The sequence below is a fragment of the Delphinapterus leucas genome, chromosome 13 (assembly GCF_059928025.1).
Source record: "Delphinapterus leucas isolate spDelLeu-1000000601 "Yukka" chromosome 13, BTC_Dleu_Yukka2, whole genome shotgun sequence".
NCBI lineage: Eukaryota > Metazoa > Chordata > Mammalia > Artiodactyla > Monodontidae > Delphinapterus > Delphinapterus leucas.
The window spans coordinates 75,249,293-75,272,971 of NC_143141.1; the positions used below are offsets into that span (position 1 = coordinate 75,249,293).

The 23,679-nt window shown below is 55.7% G+C and overlaps 1 protein-coding gene across 4 annotated transcripts in view; it reads left to right on the top strand.

The window, feature by feature from the left end:
• The window catches only part of ADCY3 (adenylate cyclase 3), a 93,450-nt gene that overhangs the window by 49,063 nt on the left and 20,708 nt on the right, over window positions 1-23,679 (top strand). For all 4 annotated transcript variants that reach the window (XM_030762991.2, XM_022574311.3, XM_089922469.1 and 1 more), the window contains exons 4-13: window positions 10,472-10,602; window positions 10,994-11,105; window positions 11,359-11,486; window positions 12,786-12,944; window positions 13,705-13,882; window positions 17,750-17,869; window positions 19,232-19,374; window positions 19,534-19,695; window positions 20,976-21,063; window positions 21,907-22,023. In XM_030762991.2, coding sequence (XP_030618851.1) covers window positions 10,472-10,602; window positions 10,994-11,105; window positions 11,359-11,486; window positions 12,786-12,944; window positions 13,705-13,882; window positions 17,750-17,869; window positions 19,232-19,374; window positions 19,534-19,695; window positions 20,976-21,063; window positions 21,907-22,023 — 1,338 coding nt within the window. The remainder of the gene's footprint in view (window positions 1-10,471; window positions 10,603-10,993; window positions 11,106-11,358; window positions 11,487-12,785; window positions 12,945-13,704; window positions 13,883-17,749; window positions 17,870-19,231; window positions 19,375-19,533; window positions 19,696-20,975; window positions 21,064-21,906; window positions 22,024-23,679) is intronic.

Genomic DNA, 23,679 nt, shown 5'->3' on the forward strand with positions numbered 1-23,679 from the left:
AAGTAAATAAATAAATGAATACTAAAAAAAAAAAAAAAGTTCCTCCATTGCACTGGCCACATTTCATGTGCTCAGTAGCTCCACGTGGCTGGTTCGTGGCTACCGTATTGGGGAGCACAAATTACAGAGCATTTCTGTGACTACAGAAAGTGCTGTTCTAGAGGGTGATGGCCTGCCTCTTGGGCCACGTCTCCTAGTTGACAGCTTATTAACTCATCAGACCTCTAAGGAGCACCCTCTCTTGGTGAGGGCTCCAGATGCCACACGTGTGGGCTGTCTTTGGGCCCAAAGGGCAGTCTCCTGAGATAGTGGTCACGTTGGCCCACAGTGGCCCATCTCGGGACTGCGCAGGAGCCAGGCAGATGACCAGCAGCTGCACTGGCTCAGCATCCCCTCTCCCACTCTAGCAGCGTAAGGGTTCTGGGCTGACCCTGGGTCTGTGTGGTTTCTGGGCTGGTCTCCCAACACTGAGATTGAATGTGGTCCTGCTTCCGTCTTGGAGCCCGTCTACCTGGGAGACTCTGGGCTGCTGGCGTGGAGCCTGTTTTGCAGTGGAAGGTCTTGTTTAAAGATATGCGGGTCTTTGAGTTACACAGCCTCTCCCTCCTCTGAACTCTCATGGCCTTTGGCTGAAGACAGCAAAGCACTCCTGTCCTGGGAGACCAGCCAGTCGGCAAGTGACTTGACTGCCCTGCTCATCCAAGCTCTTGGGAGTACTGTTTGCCTTTGAGCTTCACAGCATGTAGCTTGGGGACTTGCCTAGATGACCAGTGATTGTTCTTTGATGACTTTGAGTGACCGAGGTCATGACCATGTCTTTTAGATGGGGCAGCATGTGTGGGCCCCTACTCTACAGGGCGGCTGTCTGCTCACATAGAAGCGGCAGCACCGGGGCATCCGGATTTCACGTGATGCGGTCCTGCGTCCTCTCATCAGGGAGAGAGGAGTTGTTTGGGCCCTGACCTCCCTGGGCTAAAGGCCAGGTCCTCCCCTGCGTTCCCTTCCTCCTGCTGCCTCCTCTGCTCAGGTGCTCAGGCCAGGATGGGCACCTGGGGGGGTCCAGTGACCTTTTGGCTTCCAAGTGGCCTGGAAACTCCAAGAACGTGGACAGATCAGGACCAGAACAGACACGTTTGCAGACAGCTGTGGGTCTGCTCACAGCCTGTTGTGGTGACATGTATGTGTGTGTGTGTGTGTGTGTGTGTGTGTGTGTGTGTGTGTGTGTGTGTGTGTGTGTGTGTACCCCGTAGGACACACACATTCTTTAAATAGACAAGCGGACTTAACGGGCTTACTTTGTACAGACAGTGGACACACACACTCACAGACGCACATGCACACGTACCGGCCACCTGGGCACTGTAGGTCTCTCCACTTAAATCTGTCTTCCTCTCTCTGCCCCTTTCACAAGGATGTTGTAGAAACTTAGCTTCTCATCAGCCAAGCTCGTTTATCCACATCCCTGGCGGCCACCCTGCTGTAATTAACTCCTGAATATGCCTCATCACAGTATCAGCTGTAACAACTTGGGGCCCCTCGGAGTGGTGCTGGCCTCCTCTGTCTCAGTCCTGGGGCAGCAGGAAGGCGAGGCCTGGCGTGCTTGATCCGTCCCTTCCCAGAGCCTGGCCGAGACCATGCTGACAGTGCCCTGGCCGGGCTCACGGCTCACCTGAGCAGCTCGGCATGTAACCGTTTACAGATGAGGAGACCCCAGCCCAGGAGGCCGAGCATCCTGCCCTGGGACACTGTGGTCTCTTCTCCCACCCCTTGCCCTACCCGGTCTGCTCACCTGCCTGGGGCAGGCCTGGGTCCTTCTCCCCAGGATCTGGGTAGTTTTCTGCTCTACCCATGAAGCCTACTAGAAACTTCCTGTCTCCTTCTGGACCGTGTCTGATTCTTTTCCCAGAGGGCCAGGGCCTTGCCTTCCGTTGCCGTGTGTTTTTAGGATGAGCCTTGAGGGCTGGGGAGAGGCTGCGTGAGGCCCTTCACCCCTCCTTCTTTCTCCGTGTGGAGCCGTGTCTCAGCCCCCGAGCCCCTGAGTCCCTGTCCTCTGCTGGTGGTTCCATCCGTGGTTGCCCCCCCCTGCCGCCTTCTCACGTGGTGTCTGGGGACGAGAGGTCGCCACCTCTGGGGCAGCACATTCTTTGTTTGCACTGTTTTGACTTTTAGAGAATTCTCCCTCCGCGGGAAGCAGCAGTCTGTTCCCCGCAGTCTTCCCTCCCGGGGCCTTCAGAGCAAACTCATCCCTTTTCCGCACAACAGCATCCCTCAGACTTTAATTCTCCATGGGGCCGCGGATCCCCCTCTTCTCTGGGCTGATTCCCACCCACCCTCAGGTGACCGGACTCCGGCTCCCTCACCACAGGGTCACTCGCTGACCAAGGCCCAGGAGATCTGTTTCTTTGTTGGGGGGGAGGACCCAGAAGCTCCACCGCCTCCTCTTTCGGGACCTTAACTTCTATTAAGGGCCAAGGGGCTTGTGTAGGCATCATTTTATGCTGTGAATTCATTTAAAATCTAATAGCATCTCAAATGGCCAGACTTTTCCCCCAGGGTTGATACACTGTGTCCCGCCGCCGTCCTGTCGTCTGGCAGTTGGTTTTGGGGACTCAAGTAGAGGTTATTGCATTTACCTCTTTTGAAGTTGATCCTCTACATTTTACCAGATTGCTCTGGGGTAAAGTCCATATTAACCAGTTGTCCTAGTGACATGCCATCCACACATTTTATAGCTACATGGTCTGTATCTTCTCAAGTGTTCCTCCTGGAAAAATGTCCACTTCGAACAAAGAAAGAGATCCTTAAGAGAGAACCCATTTTACACATGAACAACCAAGGCCGAAGGGGCAAAGTGTATGCCCCAGGTCGCAGGGGCCTTAGTGGCCCGACCCCAGCTCAGTGATTTTTTTGCTCTGCCCCCCAAAGCTACTCCTCTTCCTTCTGACAAGATTTTTAAATCTTTAAAATGCTTTGTCTCTTCAGCAAAGTCTGCTTTGGAGTTAGTCATTATTATCTCCACGTCTGTCTCTTCAGCCTCCAACTTTCATTCCTTCTTTCGGTCCAGACCATCAGATTTTAAAAGTAGCTTCAAGGTAAGGAAATGTCATTTTCCCACAGTCCAGTTTTCTGGCAAACTTCCACCGTGTCCCTTAAAGTCATGGTCCAAGAGTGAAGCAAGCACATGCCAGAACTTCAGGGCACCACAAGCCTGAAAAGGCAGAGTCCTGAAAAAAGTGCCCTCTGTGCTCACGTCATTTTTATAAAGGAGAGATGATAGGAAGGGGCCTGGAGTTGATCACAAGAATTCACACGATAATGAATGCTGAGCGTTAGAATTCAAAATACCAGGAGTTTTAAAGAGGGGGGAGGGCGACAGTCTCAATTCAGTTTTGAAAATATTACAAAATGACTAATTTAAAAAATAAAAAAGGGTTAAGGGAGAAGAAAAACTAAATGAAAAGATTATCCAAATTATTGAGCATCCTCCCCCTGCCCACTGTATTAGTTCCTGATAAACTTTGATCACATCCTCCTCTTTACTCCCAGTTCTCTGGGACTGTGGTCATCAGTGGGTTTTGGCTTTCCTGGAGGAGCCTGGGTGAGTGTTGGACCTCTGCATCTTTGACCGTATGAGTCCAAGTTTCTGGAGGTGTGTTGCCATTTCCACCTTGACGTGAATCACACTGCTGTCCTATCCTCTGGGTTTCAAGTGTTCTGCTTCTTTCTTTCCTCTTTTTTTTTTTTTAGTATCTTCCTTCTTTTTAATATTTATTTTCTTTTCTTTTTCTTTTTTTTTTTTTGGCTGTGTCAGGTTTTAGTTGAGGCATGCAGGGTCTTCACTGAGGCATGTGGGATCTTTTGTGGTGCGCGGGCTTCTCTCTAGTTGTAGCATGTGGGTTTTCTCTCTAGTTGTGGTGCATGGGGTCCAGAGCGCGTGGGCTCTAGAGCGCGTGGGCTCTGTAGTTTGCGGCACACAGGCTCTCTCATTGAGGCGCGTGAGCTCAGTAGTTGTGGCACGTGGGCTTAGTCCCCCTGTAGCATGTGGGATCTTAGTTCCCTGACCCGGGATTGAACCCGCATCCCCTGCATTGGAAGGAGAATTCTTTACCACTGAACCAGCAGGGAAGTCCCCATTCTGCTTCCTTCTAATCCACAAGTCCCGGTTGAGGTTTTTGCCCGCTGCTCGGGCACGGCCTTGGAGGTGGGGGTCTCCAGCAGTGACCTCGGCCGCAGGATCTCTCTCTGGGTGTACAGATCAGCTCCTCTCCACTACAGGACCATGACTGTGCCCTTCCCCTTGATTTCCTTTCCTTCAAATCCTTCTCAAATGCTCATAAAGTGGTGCTTCCAAACTTCAGTGTGGTCACCAGTCACCTGAGGATCCTTGGGCCTTGCTGGGTGAGCCCCAGGTGATGCTGAGACTTCCCCTCTGCAGGCCAGACTTGGGGTCATGAGGCCTTGGTCCCGTGGGATGGGCTCAGCTGTACCAGGGGACCTCCCAGCGCCTAGACGTCCAGGGGCTCATCAGAAGTTTCTGCTCCTCCAGTAGCAGCGCCAAGTGATGCCGAGGTTCGCACAGGAACCACGCACCTGTGGGCCCCTTGCGGTCAGTCCAGTGGCAGCTCACTGGACCGTAGGGGAGACCTGGTGGCACCCCCGTCTAGGTGAGCCCCTCTGGAGCTGCCGCAGTTGGCTTCTCTTGCAGCTTTGGGGTGACCCAGCATCTCAGGGCCCTCACAGTTGGTCACATCCAGAACCCACTGTCAGTTACTGAGGCAGAGCTCTCAGCATCGGCCCCCTTCTCCTCCTCCCCTCGGCCCGTGGGAAAAGGGGGGTGGGCTCAGGGCAGTCTCCTGACCTGCCCAGCACTGAGCCCAGGCCTCCCCTGCGTCCGCCCCAGCAGCTGCCCTGGCCCGGCCCGCTCTCCCCGCTGCCCCGCTGTGGTCTGGTGGGCCTGGGCCAGCATGCTGAGGCACCCACAGAGGACCCGCCGTTCCACACAACAGCACAGGGACCGGGGCTCATCCCCAGGGGAGCCGTGTTGTCAGGTCCTTACCAGATAAGATTTGGGCACTTCTTTTTCTTCACATTCATAGCAGAACAACGTCCGGTGCAGGTGAGAGAGAGTGTGAAAAGTACGTCTTTTGGTGGAGAAAAACCCACCAGTTCCATCGGTCAGGGGGCCCTGGGTCCACGTTCCGGGTCTGCCACTACGGCTGAGGAACCAGGACAATCCACCTAACCCCTCCACACCTCGATTTGGGCACCTGCAAGATGGAGGCAATATGACGTGTTTGTGAAAATATTGGGTAGGTGAGAAAGTTTTAGGGAAGAAGAGGGACGGTCTTGATACTGGTCGTTAGTGTCCACTTGCCTGGCGACTTTCTGTGCTTCTGAGAACTGCAGCAAGAAGCCAGCCCAGGGCGCCGGTTCTATCGCGTGGCTCCCTAAGAGAGGGCCACTGCCTCCTTCCCGTTTCACCGGGGGCTGTGGTCTCCTGCTTGCTTCGCACCTGGCCATCAGTCTCCTTTCTCAGGTTATAGCCAAGCAGATGTGGGAGTCTGGAGGCAGCTCAGTGGCCTTGCAGGGACGGTCCATTTCTAAGAAAACTGGTAGTTACAGACAAGCTGGGGTCAGGGTCACAGCTGGAGGCAACAGGAAGTTTTGTGTTTATTTCCAGTTTAAAACATACTTTAAAAAAGCAGCAGCAGCAGTATAACAACCATATAGCAATTTTGAAAAGCATGTAAAGTTTTCTCTTAATTCCGTCTCTCACATTGTTACCCTTTTCTCTCTTGCATATATCCTTCTGCCATTATTTCGATGCATGTGCATCCAGCATCACCTTCACAGAATACAATTTCATGTCTTGCTTTTCTCTCTCATCATTTTCTTGTAACAGTTTTCACCAATATCATTTTTAAGGTTGCATAATCTTCCATACAGAGGATGTGTCACAGTCTAATTAGCCATTTTCTGGGCATTTGGGCTGCTTATAGTTTTTTCCACAAGTGTAAGTGATGCTGCATTAAAGTTCTTACACATAAGTCTTCTTTTCTTCTGGATTATTTCTGTTGGATAAATTCCCAGAAGAGCCATTAATGGGTCAGAGGCTTAGAACATTCTTATGACTCCCAAAACATATAGCAACTGCTATGTTAGTGAGAGCAGGCTCTGCCTGTCTGCTGGGGAGACCAAGACACATCCCCCAGCTCTGGGCCCCAAGGATGCCCTGGGTGGCTCCTGTCCTGTCCACCCCTGTGCCCTCTGTGGGACCCACCAGGCAAGTGCACTTGGATCCCAGCCTCCTTCCTTCTCCAAGGACATGGATGAAGGAGGTGTTGGGGTCTTCAGCCCAACTCTGAGAATGGATGTTAAGGATCCTCTGTGTGTGTGTGAGGATTTTTCTAGAAGATCCATCTTTAGCATCATACACTCTTAAAAGAGGACAGGATCCAGGAATGGGTTGAGAATCTCTGAAATGTAAGGGCAAACAAGGTCAGCATCAGTAGAGACACTGGTATGAAGTGGGTGTAGGTAAGGAAGGGGATGAGCACACCTGGGCAGGGGCCGGGGGCTCTGGAGAGGTGACAGGTGGGTGAGGAGGGGCCGTTCCAGAGAGAGTGACGCCAGAGCAGAGAAAAGCAAATAGTCCTGCTTGTCTACCCAGGAGGGGCCACCGAGGAGATCAGGGGGAGCTGGGGCCAGGAAGGCAGGTGGGTGTCATGGGGAGGAGGCCTCGGTGCCATGGAGAAGCACGCGGGTGGGGAGCCATCCACGGGTGTGAAGTTCAGACGTGGAAGGTGGCGGGGGAGGGGAGCAGAGCCTGGCTGTCACAAAGGTCCTGGGGTTGCGACGTGGGCCCGGCCCCTCCTTCGCTGCCCACTCGGCCACTTGCTTGCCCCTGCCCTCCACCTACTAGAAGGTTCTGTCCAGTCCCGTGGCAGCTGCCTGTTGCATTTTTTCTCATCTGACAGATTGTTCTTTTTTCTGTGTACGCCTACTTCTTATTTGAGACTCGTCTTATCAGAGTGACTTAAGGCGGACTCTGCCTGCTGACCTCTTGAGGTTGACCATAGGGTTGCCACACACCACACGGGTCCATTGGTAGCCTTCATTTACAACCACAGCTGCTTTCTTGTTATTTGAAAATTTGACATTTAAGGGTTATCTGCTTTCAGAACTCGTCTATTCTCTCTTTTTTAAAAAAAACATTTATTTATTTGGCTGCGCCAGGTCTTAGTTACGGCATGCAGGCTTTTTAGTTGCGGCTCGCCAGCTTCTTAGTTGCGGCACCCGGGCTCCTTAGTTGTGGCATGCATGCGGGATCTAGTTCCCTGACCAGGGATCAGTTGGGCCCCCTGCGTTGGGAGTGCGGAGTCTTAACTACTGGACCACCAGGGAAGTCCCAGAACTCATCTCTTCTCTTGCAAAAAGTTACAGAATCACGTGATGCAAAAAGTGAAAATTCCCCACGTGGCACCTCCAGAGATAAGCTCATGACCTCCGCGCTCTGTGGACCTCCAAGGCACCTGGGTTCTGGGTGTCAGGACTGCCCTGCTTTGTGCTTCTGCTGCTGCCTTTATCCTGCCCTTGTTGACAGTACTGGAGCCCAGGCTGTGCTAGGATAGGGCAGGGTGGGTCGCTTCCGGGGAGGCCCAGCTTGTTTCCAGGGAAATTGGGCCACGGGCACCTCACAGGGTTGGATTGCATTCTGATGTCCCCAAGGTTCCCAGGGAGCCGAGTGGCTTTTCTGCGAGGACAGAGTTCTATGGAAGAGCCTGAGGGGGGCGTGGGAAAGGCCTGCCTGTGTCGGGGGTGGCTGCTGAGGCAGGCCCCGCCGCGCTGTGACTTTCCTGCTCCTCGGCGTCCCATGGCCCCCCTCTGCTCTTCCCAGCCTGGCAGGCCCTTCCCACGCCCCTCACATGTCTGCCTCTTCCCTGCGTTGGCATGTATCCCGCATGCACGTTGAGGGGAGAAAGGCTGAGATGCGCGTGGAAGGCAGGATCCCTCTTGGTGTCCCCTTATCGTCCTGTCTGGACCAGACAGAGCTCACAGGGCCTGGCCGAGGGACCAAAAGGTTTCCTGCTGACCCTGACGTCCCTCTGGAGCTCTTCATAGATAAATCTATGGCCAGCTTGGAAGCCCCAGGGGAAGTTTAGACCTTGTCTTTCTGAGACGCCTTCTGTCTCAGTGCCTCAGTGACACTTCACATCAGGTGACACGAGAACAGCTGAAGTATATGGAGCACTTGCCATGTGCGGACACCGTTTTAAGTGCTTTATGGTAACGAGTCGCTCAGCCCTCCTGTTTTACGGGCGAGGACACCAGGGCACGGGGAAGTTTAATGATGGCCTGGTATCGCGCAGCGAGTGGCAGGGCTCGGGTCTGAGCCAGGCGGTCGGACCCTGTCCCTGCCAGCCTGGCACGGGCAGGGCCGCACGTGGGGCGGGCTGGGACCCCTGGGATTCCTGCCCCAGCCGTCACCGCTGCCCCTCAGCCCCGGCTCCTTCTCCCGCTCAGGACCCCAGCAGCTCTCTCCACAGGCCACCCTCGAGAGCAGGCAGGGCCTCGTGTCTCTGGCTTTTCTTGAAAATCCTCCCGGAGGTTCATCTTCTTCCCAAGCTGAGAGCTTTGCCACCTGCTCTGCTTGGGCTGCAGGGCCCTGGGAGGCTCGGTTGCTGCTTCCTGGGCTTGGGTGGAGCCAGGCAGGGCGCACTGGGGTCATTTTGGCTTCTCATTCCTGAGCTGTAATGGTGCCACCCGTGAGGTTCTTAACAGTGGAAGAGACGTTGCTGTGGAAATGGGAGGGTAATAGGAATAACCACTGTCCGTGCTTCAGGCTAGAGCCAGTACCAGGCATGCTGAGCAGAGGGGGTCACCTTGTTACGGTGGTATTCACTGCAAGAAAGAGGATTGATTTTCCCTGTGAGAACAGAGATGGGGCACAGGGACCTACCTCCCTGTGTGATGGCAAGCAGGTGGGGGGCTCCTGGCCTGCAGACCTTCCTAGGAGGAGCAGGGAGGGGCTGCACCTACAGCTGAGCCATCTTCTCCGGGGGAGCTGAGGCCCCAGTCCTCTGGCTCAGTGGGGACAGAGGCCCAGGTACGACGCCAGACTCTTGGGGGCCTCTTGCCTGTGCCCACCAGAGGAGAAGAGTCGACCTCTGCACCTCAGGCTCCTACCCCAGAGCAGGTGTATCTGAAAGGCAGGTAGAGCTGGGTTTTCTGGCCTCAGGGCCCACTGAACACAGCAAAGGGCAGGAGTCCAGGCCCGTGGCGGAGGTGTGTCCCCGCTCCTGTACCGCTGGGCTGGCATCACTGCCGAGGCCTGGGACCTGAAGCCTGAGTTTCACTGTGACCCCTGACCCCTGGTCAGACCCCAGGTGCTGAGGACGCGGGTCTTAGTTTTCTGGCCACCCCTCCTGCCCCAGGTAGCCCCCGGCCCTAGGTCACTGGACATAGCACTCCCAGATCCGCGCGCCGCGCCTGTCCCCTCGTCCCTTTTCAGCGGCTGACCCTGCAGCACGAGCCTGGTCACCCGGAACTGCTCCACCCCGGGGTCCAAGGCTGCGACCTCCAGCCACATCTCTTGTTCCCCCAGTCCCCTCTGCCTCCTTCTGCACCCACACTTCTCCCAGGCTGACCTCACTTCCCGCTGCCTCATCCCGCGGGCCTTGGTTTAGTCGCCTCCCCGCCATTAGCGCAGTTCTCTTGCTCCCTTACCGTTTCCATCCTGCAGACCTGCACCTGAGGTTCTCCCTCAGCCTCTCGCACCGTCCTGCAGCGGGCACCACGGTCACCTCCCTCCCCTCCCGGGGGCACAGGGCGGTTCCTTCCCGACAAGTTGCCGCTGCCTGCGTTTCCCCCTCCTCTGACCCACCCTCCAGCACCCCCGCCGTCACTTGTCTCCTCTCTCCTGTTCCTGCTTCTGGGTCTAACCCGCGGCTTCTGAGCTGCAGGCTCAGCCCGCTAGCCACCAAGCATCTGCCTGCAGGGCGTCCCTGCACGGGGCCCTCCAAGGCACCTCCTGGACTCGGCACCTAGCATGGTACCTGGCACGTCGTAGGTCTCCAGTCACATAGAATCTGGATTCTTGAGTGATGGCCCTGTGCAACGTGGGGTGGGCCACACAGAAGCCCTGCCCTCAAGGGCACACGTAGGCACTGTCACCCTTCCTGTGGCATTGGGGGTGCCTTGGAGGCACAGAGCCAAGCCTGGGGTTCTTCACGGGTTTCTGAGCTCTGTCCGTGCTCTGAAGGTGCTCAGGTCACGGTGCTGAGTCTGCTCAGGGCAGGAGGTGGCCTGTCCTGGGCCTCTGGCTGCTTCCCATTGAGGGGCGTGCACCGCAAGGTCTCTGCGGAGGGTCACCTGGCTCCTGGCTGACACCTGTCACCAGGATAAGGGCGTTTCTTCCCAGAGTGTCCGCGCCTGCCCCTGCCCTCCCCACTCAGTCTCTCCTCCCCCACAGGAGAACCTTATGCTTTCCATCCTGCCCAAGCACGTGGCAGACGAGATGCTGAAGGACATGAAGAAGGACGAGAGCCAGAAGGACCAGCAGCAGTTCAACACCATGTACATGTACCGCCACGAGAACGTCAGGTGCGCCGGCTGCAGGCCTGGGGCTCCGAGCGCAGGACGGGGGCTTTGTGGGGGTCGGCGGAGCACTGCGGGGTTCAAGAGTCTTCCCGGCACTGGAAACACGGCCACCCCACAGTGTGAGCCTCAGCCCCCGCAGGGGCCACCTTGCTGCCAGATGTTGGGGCCGAGACGGGTCCCGTGGTCCAGGCCCGTCATTGTACAGACGCCACCCGCGAGATAAGCTAAACGCCGGAGCCCTGAGTGCACCCGGCACGTGCCAGGGTCTCACCACTTCGGGGCTCGAGCAGGGACCTGGCCGCCTGAGGGCTGGAGCGGGAGCTGGCGGTGGGCAGCGTGGAGCTCGGCACGCCGCGCGGGTCCTCACCACCAGGGCCTGCCTCCCCCTCCGCAGCATCCTCTTTGCCGACATCGTGGGCTTCACCCAGCTGTCTTCAGCCTGCAGCGCCCAAGAGCTCGTGAAGCTCCTCAATGAGCTCTTTGCCCGCTTCGACAAGCTGGCGGCCGTAAGTACCTTGACCCTCGCCCAGCTTTCCGGGGAGGGGTGGGGGGCGCCATCCTCGTGACCTGGGCCTTCCCCTCCTCCTCCGGCTCCCAGGACTTCCGCCCACCCATCCGTCCTCTGCTTTCTTTGCCCCTCACCCCCCCTTGCCGAGGAGGGACTCAGGACCTGCCCCAGGACTTCCGCCCGCCCATCCGTCCTCTGCTCTCTTTGCCCCGCCCCCCCGCTGGGGAGGGGCTCAGGACCCGCCCTTTCAGAAATACCACCAGCTGCGGATTAAGATTCTGGGCGACTGTTACTACTGCATCTGTGGGCTGCCTGACTACCGGGAGGACCACGCCGTCTGCTCCATCCTCATGGGGCTCGCCATGGTGGAGGCCATCTCGTAAGTGGGGGGAGCGTGGGTCCCGGCTCCGGCACCAGCACGCCTGCCGCGCTGCTCTGTCTCGGTGGGCCCTGTGCATCCCGAGGCCCCCGAGCCGGGCTCGTCAGGGGATGAGGTGGGTGCGGCATGGTCAGTCCCAGGCTCTGGGAAGTCGGGCTAGGCTTACCTTCCTCACAGCTGAGGGAAACTGCAGCCTCCAAGGGATCCTTTTCTAGCTTTAGTCCACACTAGTTTTTTCTGCTGGAAGGTGCAGTCGTCATGAAATTCTGCCACCTTCCATTTGCTTTCTTTTCCTCCCAAGTGTCCCCGCCATCTCTCTCTTCTCTCCGTGTTTTCTCACCATGACCCCCAGGACAGATAGGCTCAGAGATCTCCATGCCCATCCCTTGGATCAGGAAGCCCGGGTACAGCAGTGAAGTGACTGCTGAGTTCACGAGGTGTTTGGGCAGCAGAGATGGGACTGGAACCCTGGCTTCTGAGCTCCGGCCAAGGCTCCTGCCTGCACCCCTGTGAGCCTCTAGGGTGGTGAACTCTGCCTCCCCGGCTCTTCCCCACTGCTGTCACTGCGCCTGTGGGCTTGGAGGTCCCTGGTTGGGGGGGGGGTTGCTCCCTGCCGTCGACTCAAGGCCTCTGGTGGGCCCTGGGTGGTATCAGCCCCCACAAGCCCCTTGCTGAGTCCAGGAATTGGGCGTGTGCTTCCCCGCCGTCTCCAAGGGGGTGGTTTTGCGTTTTCACTGTCTCCCCGGTTGAAGCCCCCCCCAGGACTGGCTGGAAAGAAGCAGATGCTGCCTTTCCCCGGGGGCCATAGTTCAGGGTCAGAGACTCTTACCTCTGCTCCCATCACTGGTGGGCAAAGTGCTGAAATTCGTGTTTGTCTTCTCCTGGAGCTCTCAAGCAAGGAGCTCTTCCTCTCTGCACACACAGCACGCAGCGCAGGGCCTGGCACATAGTAGGCGCTCAGTGAAGGTCAGCTGCACAAATGAGTAAACGGATGGCTGGAAGAGAACAGGTGGAGGTCCCTCAGGGGCAGAGGGTCTCTGCTGTTTCCTGCCCCTCCATCCCCACCCCGAATCACACTGGCCTGTGGTTGCTGAGTCTGGCCTTGGCCACTGCCTACTGTAGCCCCAGCTGTGGGTGACTCAGATGTGGGCAGAAAGCAATGGGGGCAGCCTGTAGGCCCTGTAGTCTGGAGGCGAGGAAGGCTGTGCAGAATTCCTCCCACTGGGGGGCTGGGGAGGGGACTGGCCACCTGGCTGTGGGCAGGCCTGACCCCTCCTCCTTTCTGTGTGTACCTGGCAGGTATGTACGGGAGAAGACGAAGACTGGGGTGGACATGCGAGTCGGGGTGCACACAGGCACCGTGCTGGGGGGTGTCCTGGGCCAGAAGCGCTGGCAGTACGACGTGTGGTCCACCGATGTCACCGTGGCCAACAAGATGGAGGCTGGCGGCATCCCCGGGTGAGCGCGCGTTCCTTCCTGGGGCCAGGGGAGGGGACTGTCCCATCCATCCCTCAGGGTTATGGCCGAGACGAGGGACAAGGGGCCTCGAGGAAGCAGCCCTTCCCACCCAGGAGCAGTGTTCTTCTTCCAGGGCCTGCCTCCTGGGCCTTTCCTGCCCAGGGGTCTGCAGGAGTCTGTCCTCCTGCCCCCTTTACCCTCTGCGGGGCCTCGGGGCTCTGAGGTCAGGGCTGGAGCTCCTTCAGTGTGCAGGTCACCCCGAAGGGCACTGTTAGCAGTGAGAGTCTCCTAACAGGCTCTAAGGCACCTGCACATCTTTCCTGAGTTCTTTACAGACTCGGCCAGTCAGGTGGGGCAGAGTGGACCAAGGATGCGGTGAAACCTTCCCCGCCTGGGTCAGGGGGCTTCTCTCGGAGGCAGTGACAGTTCTCTCCCTAGTGGTGACTCCCCAGAAATGGGCTATTACCCCCTGACAGCAGGTGTTGCAGCGGAGAATCACACCAGGTGGATGATGACCAGGCCTTCTGACCTTAGTGTTCAGAGCAGACTTCAAATTCCTCATTTCATTTGATACCCTCAGCAGCCTGAGGACAAACTGTCTCATGGATTGAAGCTGAGGCTCAGAGAAGGGGAGGTGCCGGGCTGCCTACACAGCCACTTAGCGCCAGGACTTGCCCGTCACCGCTCCGCCTCTGTCCCCGGGGGTAGGGCGGGGGCTGCCACGGGGCCTGTGCTCAGGGCCCCTCTCGCCGGAACCCAGGCGTGTGCACATCTCCCAGAGCACCATGGACTGCCTGAAAGGCGAGTTCGACGTGGAGCCAGGCGATGGGGGCAGCCGCTGTGATTACCTGGATGAGAAGGGCATCGAAACCTACCTCATCATTGCGTCCAAGCCAGAGGTGAAGAGGACAGCTGCCCAAAATGGCCTCAGCGGCTCGGTGAGTCCTCCACCCACCCCCTGGGCCGGCAGGGAGGGAAAGGCAGGAATTGGAGGTGAGATTGTAGAAGAGTTGGCAGGACTGTGAGAGGTCCCGCTAGCTGCTGAGTGTTGGAGCAAAGGGTAGTACGAGCTAAATATTTCGTGCCCAGTGTGAAGTCTGAGCTACAGTAAATGCTCTAAAGAACTCAGAAAAGTAGGAAGCTGTCTTGCAGAAAATTAGGAAATGTCACGGCGGAAAGTGGAGCCCCATGAAATGAGACTTGACCTTGTCACAAAATTATTGAGTCTTTATATTTTAAGAGTGCTAGGGGACTTCCCTGGTGGCGCAGTGGTTAAGAATCTGCCTGCCAGTGCAGGGGACATGGGTTCAAGCCCTGGTCCTGGAAGATCCCATACACCGCGGAGCAACTAAGCCCGCGAGCCACAACTACTGAGCCCGCGGGCCACAACTACTGAAGTCCGTGTGCCTAGAGCCCTCGCTCTGCAACAAGAGAAGCCACCACAATGAGAAGCCCGCGTACCGCAACGAAGAGTAGCCCCCGCTCGCCACAACTAGAGAAAGCCTGTGTGGAGCAACGAAGACCCAACGCAGCCAAAAATAAATAAATAAATTTATTTTTTAAAAAAAGAGTGCTACATGTACAACTTCAATATGTTCACTGGAACAAATGAACAATGCATCTTCTAAGCTATTCTACAAGATGGTGATTGACAACAATTTGAGAAATCAGCTACCTTTGTGAAGTGACGGAACATTTACCATTTCTGGCAAAAAACGTTTTTAGTACATTTAAAAATGCTGTTCCTTTAAAAAATTACCCACAAATTTGGTTGTACTGGTGACCACCTTGAAGTCATAGGGCAGCAGTCAAACGTATCTTTGTGACAACCACACTCATTCCTGATCGTTCTAATCTTGCATTTTCTCATTTTATTTAATCAACCCTTGCATGGTGCGTCATTTGACTCAGGAGTTGTTCTTGGCACCTGACACCCCCGGGAGGGTTATGGATGGGGCCCTGGCAGCAGTGTCTTTACGAAGCTGGTGTGCAGGAGTCATTATTCAGTTTTCCAATTAGAGAAAAGTTGAGTACGTGGACGTGTAGCTTAAAATACTAGCACAGAGGCTCTGGGTGAGTAGGAGTGGGGTCCGGGCTGTGGGCTGTTGAGCCCCGTGGCCTGGGTGCTGCCACACAGGACAGGAGCACAGGCGACAGCTTCCAATGAACGGGAGTTAGACTTCTTCGTAAATGCTCCGTCAGACAAATGAGGGGGCCCATTTCTCATGGAAACGTGGGCGCTGTTCCCTTCAAAACTAATTTTCCTGACGTTTTGGGGCAATCCAGGTTTTCATTGTGTTGTAAAGTTGACTTTTAACTGTTTCTTAGTGCCCCTACCTAAAAAACGTAGATGTCGCAAAGTGGAAAAGCTGGGTTAAAGGTTCTGTACCTTGAAAGTTTAACCCATGTGCCTGCTACTTACCTCCTGCCACCCTCCCCGTGCCTGTGCTGGCTCTCTCCTCACTTTTTTTCTTCGTTCAGTTGAAAGATGAACCCACGGTATCTTATTGTTTTAATCGCGTTTCTTTAGTTATTAGTAAGACTGGACACTTGTAACATGGTTGTCAGTCTGGTGATTTTCTTCTGTGAATTGCATATTCACATCTAACCTTTGAGGGCTTTTTCCGCCTCTGGTTTGTAGACACTTCTTGCTTGTTAGAGAGCTGAGCCTTCTGTCATACCGTGCTCGTCAGCTGTGTATCAGGCTTCCGCTTCGTGCCCAGCGCTGTGCTGCATCTGTCTCGGGGAACTTAGAAGTTGAGCTGCTGTCGATTATACCAGTCGTCTTCCCTACAAGGCGCTGCAGCAACTGTCAGCCCCCAGTGTGCGTTAAGTGAACAACTTAGCCATTATCAGAAGCCCATGTGATTAGCTCAGTAATTGTTGAAGATGTCTCCAACTCAAGCTGTGCTCCGAGAAGGCCATGTCAGCAAATCACCAAACCCGCTCAGCAGTCAGTCAGAAGTAGTCGAGCGCAGAGATAAACGCGTGAATGATGTGTGAGTGATAATGGGAAGCAGTAGGGAAAGTGGTGACGGGCGGCTTCCCTGGGCCTCAGGAGCAAATACCGTTCCATCTGCAGAAGCCTCTCCCCGGGGTTTAGCTGAACAAAGTGATAAGGAGGAGAGTGTGAGGGGAATTGTCACAGTGGATCCTTTCCAGAGTGTTAAAAAGATACCTCCCATCTATACTGACCTTGCTGTTAGTCTCATTCAGTTGTTTTTTGTTTGTTTGTTTTTTTTGCGGTACGCGGGCCTCTCACTGTTGTGGCCTCTCCCGTTGCAGAGCGCAGGCTCAGCGTCCATGGCTCACGGGCCCAGCCGCTCTGCGGCATGTGGGATCTTTCCGGACCGGGGCACAAACCCGTGTCCCCTGCATCGGCAGACGGACTCTCAGCCACTGCGCCACCAGGGAAGCCCTCATTCAGTTGTTTTAAATGCCATCTCCGACAACTCCCAAATTGAGATCTCAGCCCCAACCGGCATCCCTGCACTAAACTTGCAGCCACGTGTGCATCTCCAACTGTGTATATAACAGGTCCAAAGCTGAGCTCCTGATCTCTCTACCCTACAACACGCTCTTCCTCAGTCTTCCCCGTCTCAATCAGTGGCAACTCCGTTCTTTTCACTGCTCAGCCCCAAACCTTTGGAGACATCCTGACCCCCCTCTACAATCCGTGAGCCCCTCCCTGCAAGCTATAGCTCTTGCCCCGCTCTCCTCACACCCTGGCAGCCGCCGTCTCGTCCGAGCCATCTCATGCCTGGGTCAGCGCAGTGGTCTCCCAGTCTGTTGCCCTGCTCTGCGCCGCCCCCACCCCCGTCTCCACACAGCAGCCAGAGTGATCCTGCTGGGGTGTTAGGTGAAATCATGTCACACACACATACCCCCCCCCCCGCCCCGCACTGCCCACTCCACACCCTCCTTCGGTCCCCATCTCAGAGGAAGAGCCAAAGTCCCCTGAGGTCAGGAACCCCATCCAGCAGGTCCTCACTGCCCTGCCCCTTTCACTCACTGGGCTCGGGCAGCGCCGCCCTCCTGGCTGCTGCTCAGACACTCCGGGCCTCCAGCCCGCTCCAGGCTTCCGCTTGCTGGAACCCGTCCCTGAGAGCCGCATGATGTGCTCCGGGTCTTCATGGAAATGTCATCTTCATGGTGACACCTCCCCCACTCCCCTTACCGTCACTCCCCAGCAATCCCTGTGTCCCTTGCCTACACCTCTCCAGAGCACTGCCCTCTGACCTTCTGTAATCATTTACTTCTTTACTTTGCTGATGTCCGGCCGTCCTCACTAGAAGGTGGGCTCTGAGGTTAGGACATTCTGTGTCCCCAGGAGTTACAACAGTTCCTGTCACACAGTAGGTACCCAGTAAATACTTGGTAAATGAATGAATGAGCTGTTTTCCTGTATAGAGCAGTATTTTTCCTTGACAGAGTAAATTAAATAATCATTGGGGAAATTGGTTTATGGAATTTATTCAGACTTTTGGAAGGCATTTGACAGGGCTCGACCCCAGAAAAGATCTCTGTGAATCACTGTGTCACTGAGTTACTGTTTTAAAAATAGGAGTTGGAACAATAGGGTCTTTCTCTGCTTAGAAAAGTTGTAATACTAGAAATGGATACTAGAAAATTACAGCGTTTTAAAATTGATGGTCTAGAGAAGGAACTGAATAGTGAGATTTCTAAGGTTACAAGGCCTCTGAACTCTGGTGGGAAGATTCCACACTGAGAGTAGACCAACCCCACGCTGGGTGGGCATCTGGCAGTGCCTGGGGGCTCCTGACGGCCACTCCCTCCTGCTGCAGGCTCTGCTGAACGGAGCGCCACCTTCCTCAAAGCCCGGCTCCCCTGCCCTCATTGAGACCAAGGAGCCCAACGGGAGCATCCACACCAGCGGCTCCACGTCCGAGGAGCCAGATGCCCAGGTACGTGCGGGGCGAGGCCCGGGATGGCCTGGCGCCTAGCCTGGCCTCTGTCTTTGGTGGCTGTGTAACCTTGGGCTGGTCACCGCCCCGCCCCCTGGCCTCACTGTCTCCTCGTCAGTTACATGGGGTGGAGGTGGCTGAAGTCAGAAGAGGTGCTCACCTCTGAGGCCTTGTCTGGCTCCCATGTCCCAGAATCCTAGAGATCTGAGGGCAGTGAGGACACCCACAGAAATTTCTCTAGGATCCAGGGCTGTTTCAGAAGTGACACTAAAGGGCTGGGCTCACCTCTCTGGCTAGGTCCAAACCCCACAAGTCCTGTGCACAGATGAGGGGTTTCCAAAAGAATGAACAGGATGGCCCCCTGAGGGTGGGGTGCACCTTGGGAGAGCGTCCAGGATCCATCCACTACTAAAGAGCTTCCTGAGTATATCCACCGACAGAGGCCAGTGCTGAGACGGGTCTCAGCCTCGCGGAGGCTGCCATGAGCTGGTCGGCCACACCGCTAGTCTCGCTGCAGGGGAGACAGAACTGCCCCGTGCCTGTAGATACGTACTGCAAGACAAGGGTAGAGGGATGAAGATAAACTGGGTTTTCCTTGAGCACCACAGCACTCAGTAACTTTTCCCTATTGTGAGTTTCTTGATCGAAAGTGTTAGTACAGACTCAGTGTGACTCACTCACAGGAAGGACACAGAGGCTTAGCAGCCTGAGATTTTCTTTCCTCACAATTAGCCAGTGTCGCACTGCTCCCGACACGCTTCAGGGACAGAGAACATCCACATCATGTTAGAAGAAAATTGGGGCTGGGGGGACATGGATTATACGGGGTCAGACTCAACCAGCAGCACGCCTGAGCTTAAGCCCGGGGTATCTGGATTGTGGCTTCCAGACACACTCTTAGACCGGTGCAGACAGCGCTGATCAGCCCGTTCCCAGTTGTTATTTGGGCTTACGGCTGTGTAACCATAGTCTGGATTCATGTGTTTGGAGCGGAGGCTTTTCCTTCGTGACCAGGAATAAAAATGGTAGGGGGTACCCCAGTCCTACCACCCCACTAGCAATAAGGGTGTTATTTTCTCTCCATAGATTTCCCCCTCAGGTCTTCCTCCCCCAAATGAGCCAGATCTGAGCTCCTTTAAGAGCGCCCTTAAGCGTAGGGTTGGGGGTCTTCTACATCCCCAAGGATGCCGAAGGGTATGGCTGTGCGACACCCCCATCCTCGTAGCAGGAGGTGCCAGGACCCCGCTGACCCAGCAGCAGTCTCAAATTCCAGGTCTCCCACTCCCAACACCACCCTGTCTTTCGCCAACTTCTCCCCCTTTCATCCCGCCTGCCCCCCAACTCTGCCACACTGCCTTGCAGGCTGACAACCCCTCGTTCCCCAACCCTCGCCGGAGGCTGCGGCTTCAGGACCTGGCCGATCGCGTGGTGGACGCCTCCGAGGACGAGCACGAGCTCAACCAGCTGCTCAACGAGGCCCTGCTGGAGCGGGAGTCTGCCCAGGTGTAAGTGGCCCCTCAGGCAACTGGCCCCTTGCCCTTGGCACGTGCCTTGTCTGGCCCCAGCGTGGGGTCCAGGAAGTCAGTCATTGTAAATACGGCCCCTTCCTGGCGGGCAGAGACAGATGTGATGCTTGCATCTCATAGGGCTTGTTTGCACTGCAGAGTGAAGAAGAGAAATACCTTCTTCCTGTCCATGCGGTTCATGGACCGCGAGATGGAAACCCGCTACTCGGTGGAGAAGGAGAAGCAGAGTGGGGCCGCCTTCAGCTGTTCCTGCGTCGTCCTGCTCTGCACCGCCCTGGTTGAGATTCTCATCGACCCCTGGTGAGGGAGGGGCAGGGCAGGCCCTGACAGCCAGGGGAGGGTGGAAGATGATGAGCTTCCTAGGCCAGAGGCCTGCGGGGTGTGGGCCTCAGCTGGAGCCTGACATAGGGGCGCAGGCTCTGTTCCTTGCCCCCCATCCCCTGGAGCAGCCCCCGGGAATGCTGGGACTGCGCTGTGGACCCCCTTCCTTCTCTCTGCTCCTGGGTCCTAGAATAGCACTCGCGTCAAAGTGGGGGTCACACCAGGGTTGAGAAGGCTGAGGGAGGAAGGGTCCGGGGGGATGGAGACCTTGGCTGGGTGGGTCTGAGTGGCTCTGGGACAAGGAGACAGGACGGGGATGCTCCTCAGTCTCGGTCACCACGGCTCATCGGCTCCCTTTCTTGGCTCGTGTTATAAAAGACAGATTTCAGGCTCTGGGTGCAGACTGGCCTCTCTCACAGCAGCAAGTCCTCTGGGGCAAGGCAGGGTGTTCTGGAATCCTTGCCCCATCTGCTGAAGCCCAGCTGAAGGATGGCTGCCCCCTCCCTCCCTCCTTCCTCCCCGTGGCCGATCAGCAGCTCCCTCCAGCTCAGGGATTCCCCACCAGAAAGGAGGGGGTGTGGAGCCCTCTTCTGATCACACTTTGGGGAACTTAAAGAGCCTTGGACTTGTCACGTGGTCCTAGGTTCTGGACTCGGCTCGCTCGCTTATTTCTTCTGTGACCTTGGGTGCATCACTAAGGGTTCCTGGAGTATCAGTTTAGTCATCTGTAAAGTGAAAGATGACGACGACGACGATCTGAAGATAATAAAACCTGCCCTCGCTAACTCAGAACTATTGTGAGGACCAAATTCATTCATTCACTTCACAAATATTTGCTGTCTACTTTGTGCCTGGGGCTAAGGTCAGGGATACAGCGGTGAACGCTGTAACCCTCAGCAACCCTCGGCAGCGAGCGGCTCTCTTCTGTGCTCTCCCCTTTCATCATTGCGACACGGCAGAATGCTTGTTCCTAAGAATCCCTTCCCAGGTCTTACTGGGCTCTGCCCAGGGCATCTGTGAGTCTGTCCTTCTTTAAGAAATGTCCCAAAGAACAGTTGCAGCTGGGGAGGGTCCCGTGTTCCACAGGCCCTGCACACAGCCGGCAGCAACTCCCTGGTATGACATGGAACTTCTCGGGTACAGGCTTGTGCCTTGCTTAGGGGGCCTGCCCTCTGTCTCCCTTCCTTTACTGTCCTGGCCCCTGACCCAGCGCACTACTCCCTCTGGTCCTCTCCTGGATTGTTTTCTCTCTCTCGCAGGCTGATGACAAACTATGTGACCTTTGTGGTTGGCGAGGTCCTGCTCCTGACCCTGACCGTCTGCTCGCTGGCTGCCATCTTTCCTCGGGTAAGAAGCACTTTTCCTTTTGGCTCAGAGCTGTCTGGAAGTGAGCATCGCTCCCCGTGAAAGTGCGTATTGATGGAGTTGTGTCCTGTCAGATCCTGACAAGTAGAGGACTTCCGTTGGGGTGGCTCAGGCACTCATCCATTCATTCATTATACACGTCTTCATTATCGGCTCTGCACCCACTTTGGGCCAGGCCCCGGAGCACGTGTGGGTGGGTGAGCCAGAGTCTACATAAATGGGAACCTGTGTAGAAAAGCAGTGGAGGCCCAGCTAGAAGGTGGAATGGCTCCAGTTGTGAAAGACCCTGAAAGCCACACACAGGGATTGAGACTTTCTCCTATAAGCACTGGGTGTCAGGCAGAGTTTTTGATCAGAAAAAAAAGGGAAAAGCAGCATTTTAGGAAAATTAATTTGGCAGGTGGCTTGTGAGTAACTTGGGGGATTTAGGTACACTGACCCAGGGAAAGCAGGAGTACGTAGCCAGGCAAAGACGGCCGGCCCTGAAAATTCTCCCCCAACGTGGCTTTGCCGCCCAGCGACAGTGAGCGGACTGCTGCTGGTGGTGCGGCCCACAGGCTCAGGCCGGTCGCCACGCAGCTCTGGGAAGGGCTCTGATACCTGGCAGTCGTGGTGTGTCACCTGCACATCCAGCAGGACGGGCAGACAGAGCCGGGACCCGCGCACCTTCTCGGTTCTGCCGCAGCCAGGTTTTGGTTGACGCACGCACGCGGCACTACTTTCCAGGTTCCTGGGAAGTATGGGAGCAAGCAGAGTGGTTAGCAGTCATGTTTACAGGGGGGAAAGCCGTCAAGACACAAGGGCCTGGAAATTCCATCCTTCTAGGCCTTTCCTAAGAAGATCGTGGCCTTCTCGACTTGGATCGACCGGACGCGCTGGGCCAGGAACACCTGGGCCATGCTGGCCATCTTCATTCTGGTCATGGCAAACGTCGTGGACATGGTGAGCCCCTGCTGTCCTGTTGAAGGGACACCCACTCTCTGGATTAGCCTGCGTGAGCAGTTGCCAGCCCATTTCCCCACCCCCAGTAGACACAGGTTTGGAGTGGCACTTAGGTTCCTAAATGATCATCCTGGCCAAACGGCGGGGTCTTATCCCCGGGATGCCTCTGAGGCTGCCTTGTCTTCCCCAGTTCCTCACTCTCCCTGGGTCCAGGAGCCCAGCGCCAGGCACCAGCTCCCGTCTGGGTGGTTTACATATGTTGTCTCATTTAATCTCTGTAACAATCCCGAGAGGTCGGTATCATCTGTAGTTTCATGTGAAAAAAATGATGCTCAGAGAGGTTAAATCACTTGTTTTAGGTCACACAGCCAATAAGTAACAGAGTGGAGAATTGAAGCAGTTCTAAATCCCCGTCCTGTGTTTTCTCTCTCCATGTCTCACTGTTCAGAGGCCCCAATACTCCTAAGCTTTCTGTGTATCTTAAGTATTCCCTACAGTGTGGCTAGCATCAGGCATCCATCAGGACGAGGGAGGTAAACCGGCTCCACCAGAGGAGCGCTCCTGTTTGGCCTTCATCCATTTGAACAAGGCCACACCTTCCAGAGGTGGGTCACTGGGACGGCAATTTCACTGAGAGCCCAGATGGCTAGCGGTAGACGAAATCCTCTGCTCTGTTGTCCTCAGTTCACGCGGGTCCCGTGAGGGGGCAGCAGAGGCTTTCTTGGGGAGAAGGGATGGCAGTGGGAAGCCACCAGCCAGTTCCTGAACACTGGGCACTTGGAGCTGTCACTGGTGCTCTCTGGTCAGGCCTCCCAGCTCCCTCCAATGTTGGTAGTACTGTACTAGATACACTCTCTTAGAGTCCTGCTTTTTGCAAACATAATGTTATATTATTTGCTTTATTTTTAACAATTGAAGCATGGGAGAAAGGTCAGCTTGGAGACTTATTCTGGTAGCAGTGTATGTGAGAAGCCCTAGGGCCAATTGATCCAAAGTCCAACAGGAATGGAGTTAGGAGCTCCAGAACCTGACACACCCAGGGGTTGCTGGTGGCCACAGGGCAGGGAAGAAAAGGCCTGGGCCCCTTGCGTGTCAGGACACCCCCCTGAAGCCTGGTGCCGAGGTCTGGGGGCCACTGTTTGACAGGGTCATGGACACTGGCAGGACATCTGGAAGTCCTGTGGAGGGGAGAAAAACTAGGGAGGTGTGAAACTTTGCACGTGCTAGACTCCCATGCTGAGAGCCTCCCCAAAGCCAGACAAGCGCCAGTGGGTGAACATGAAGAAAAAAAGTAGGTTCGATTCGGTTTATGGATACACTTTCCATTGACCACGTCTGCCCAGCAGTGGGACCGGCGACCAGACTCCAGAAATGAAGGGTTTGAGTGGATACTGGCTGCCGTCGCAGTGAAGCTCTGAGGGGCAGCCTGGCTGGCTCACGGCCCCTCCGGAAGCAACAGAGTGCTGTGGGCAAGTGCACGTTGGGTTTGAAACCTAACGAGCGGACTCCTGGTTCTGGCTTTGCTGCTTGCTAATTGCATCACTTTGGGCAAGGGCGGCCTCTCCGAATTTTCCCTATGATGGTGGCAGCACTAAAATACTCAGGGAATTTTCATGACCATCAGAGGAGATGATGGTAAAGCTCTTAGCAGGAATT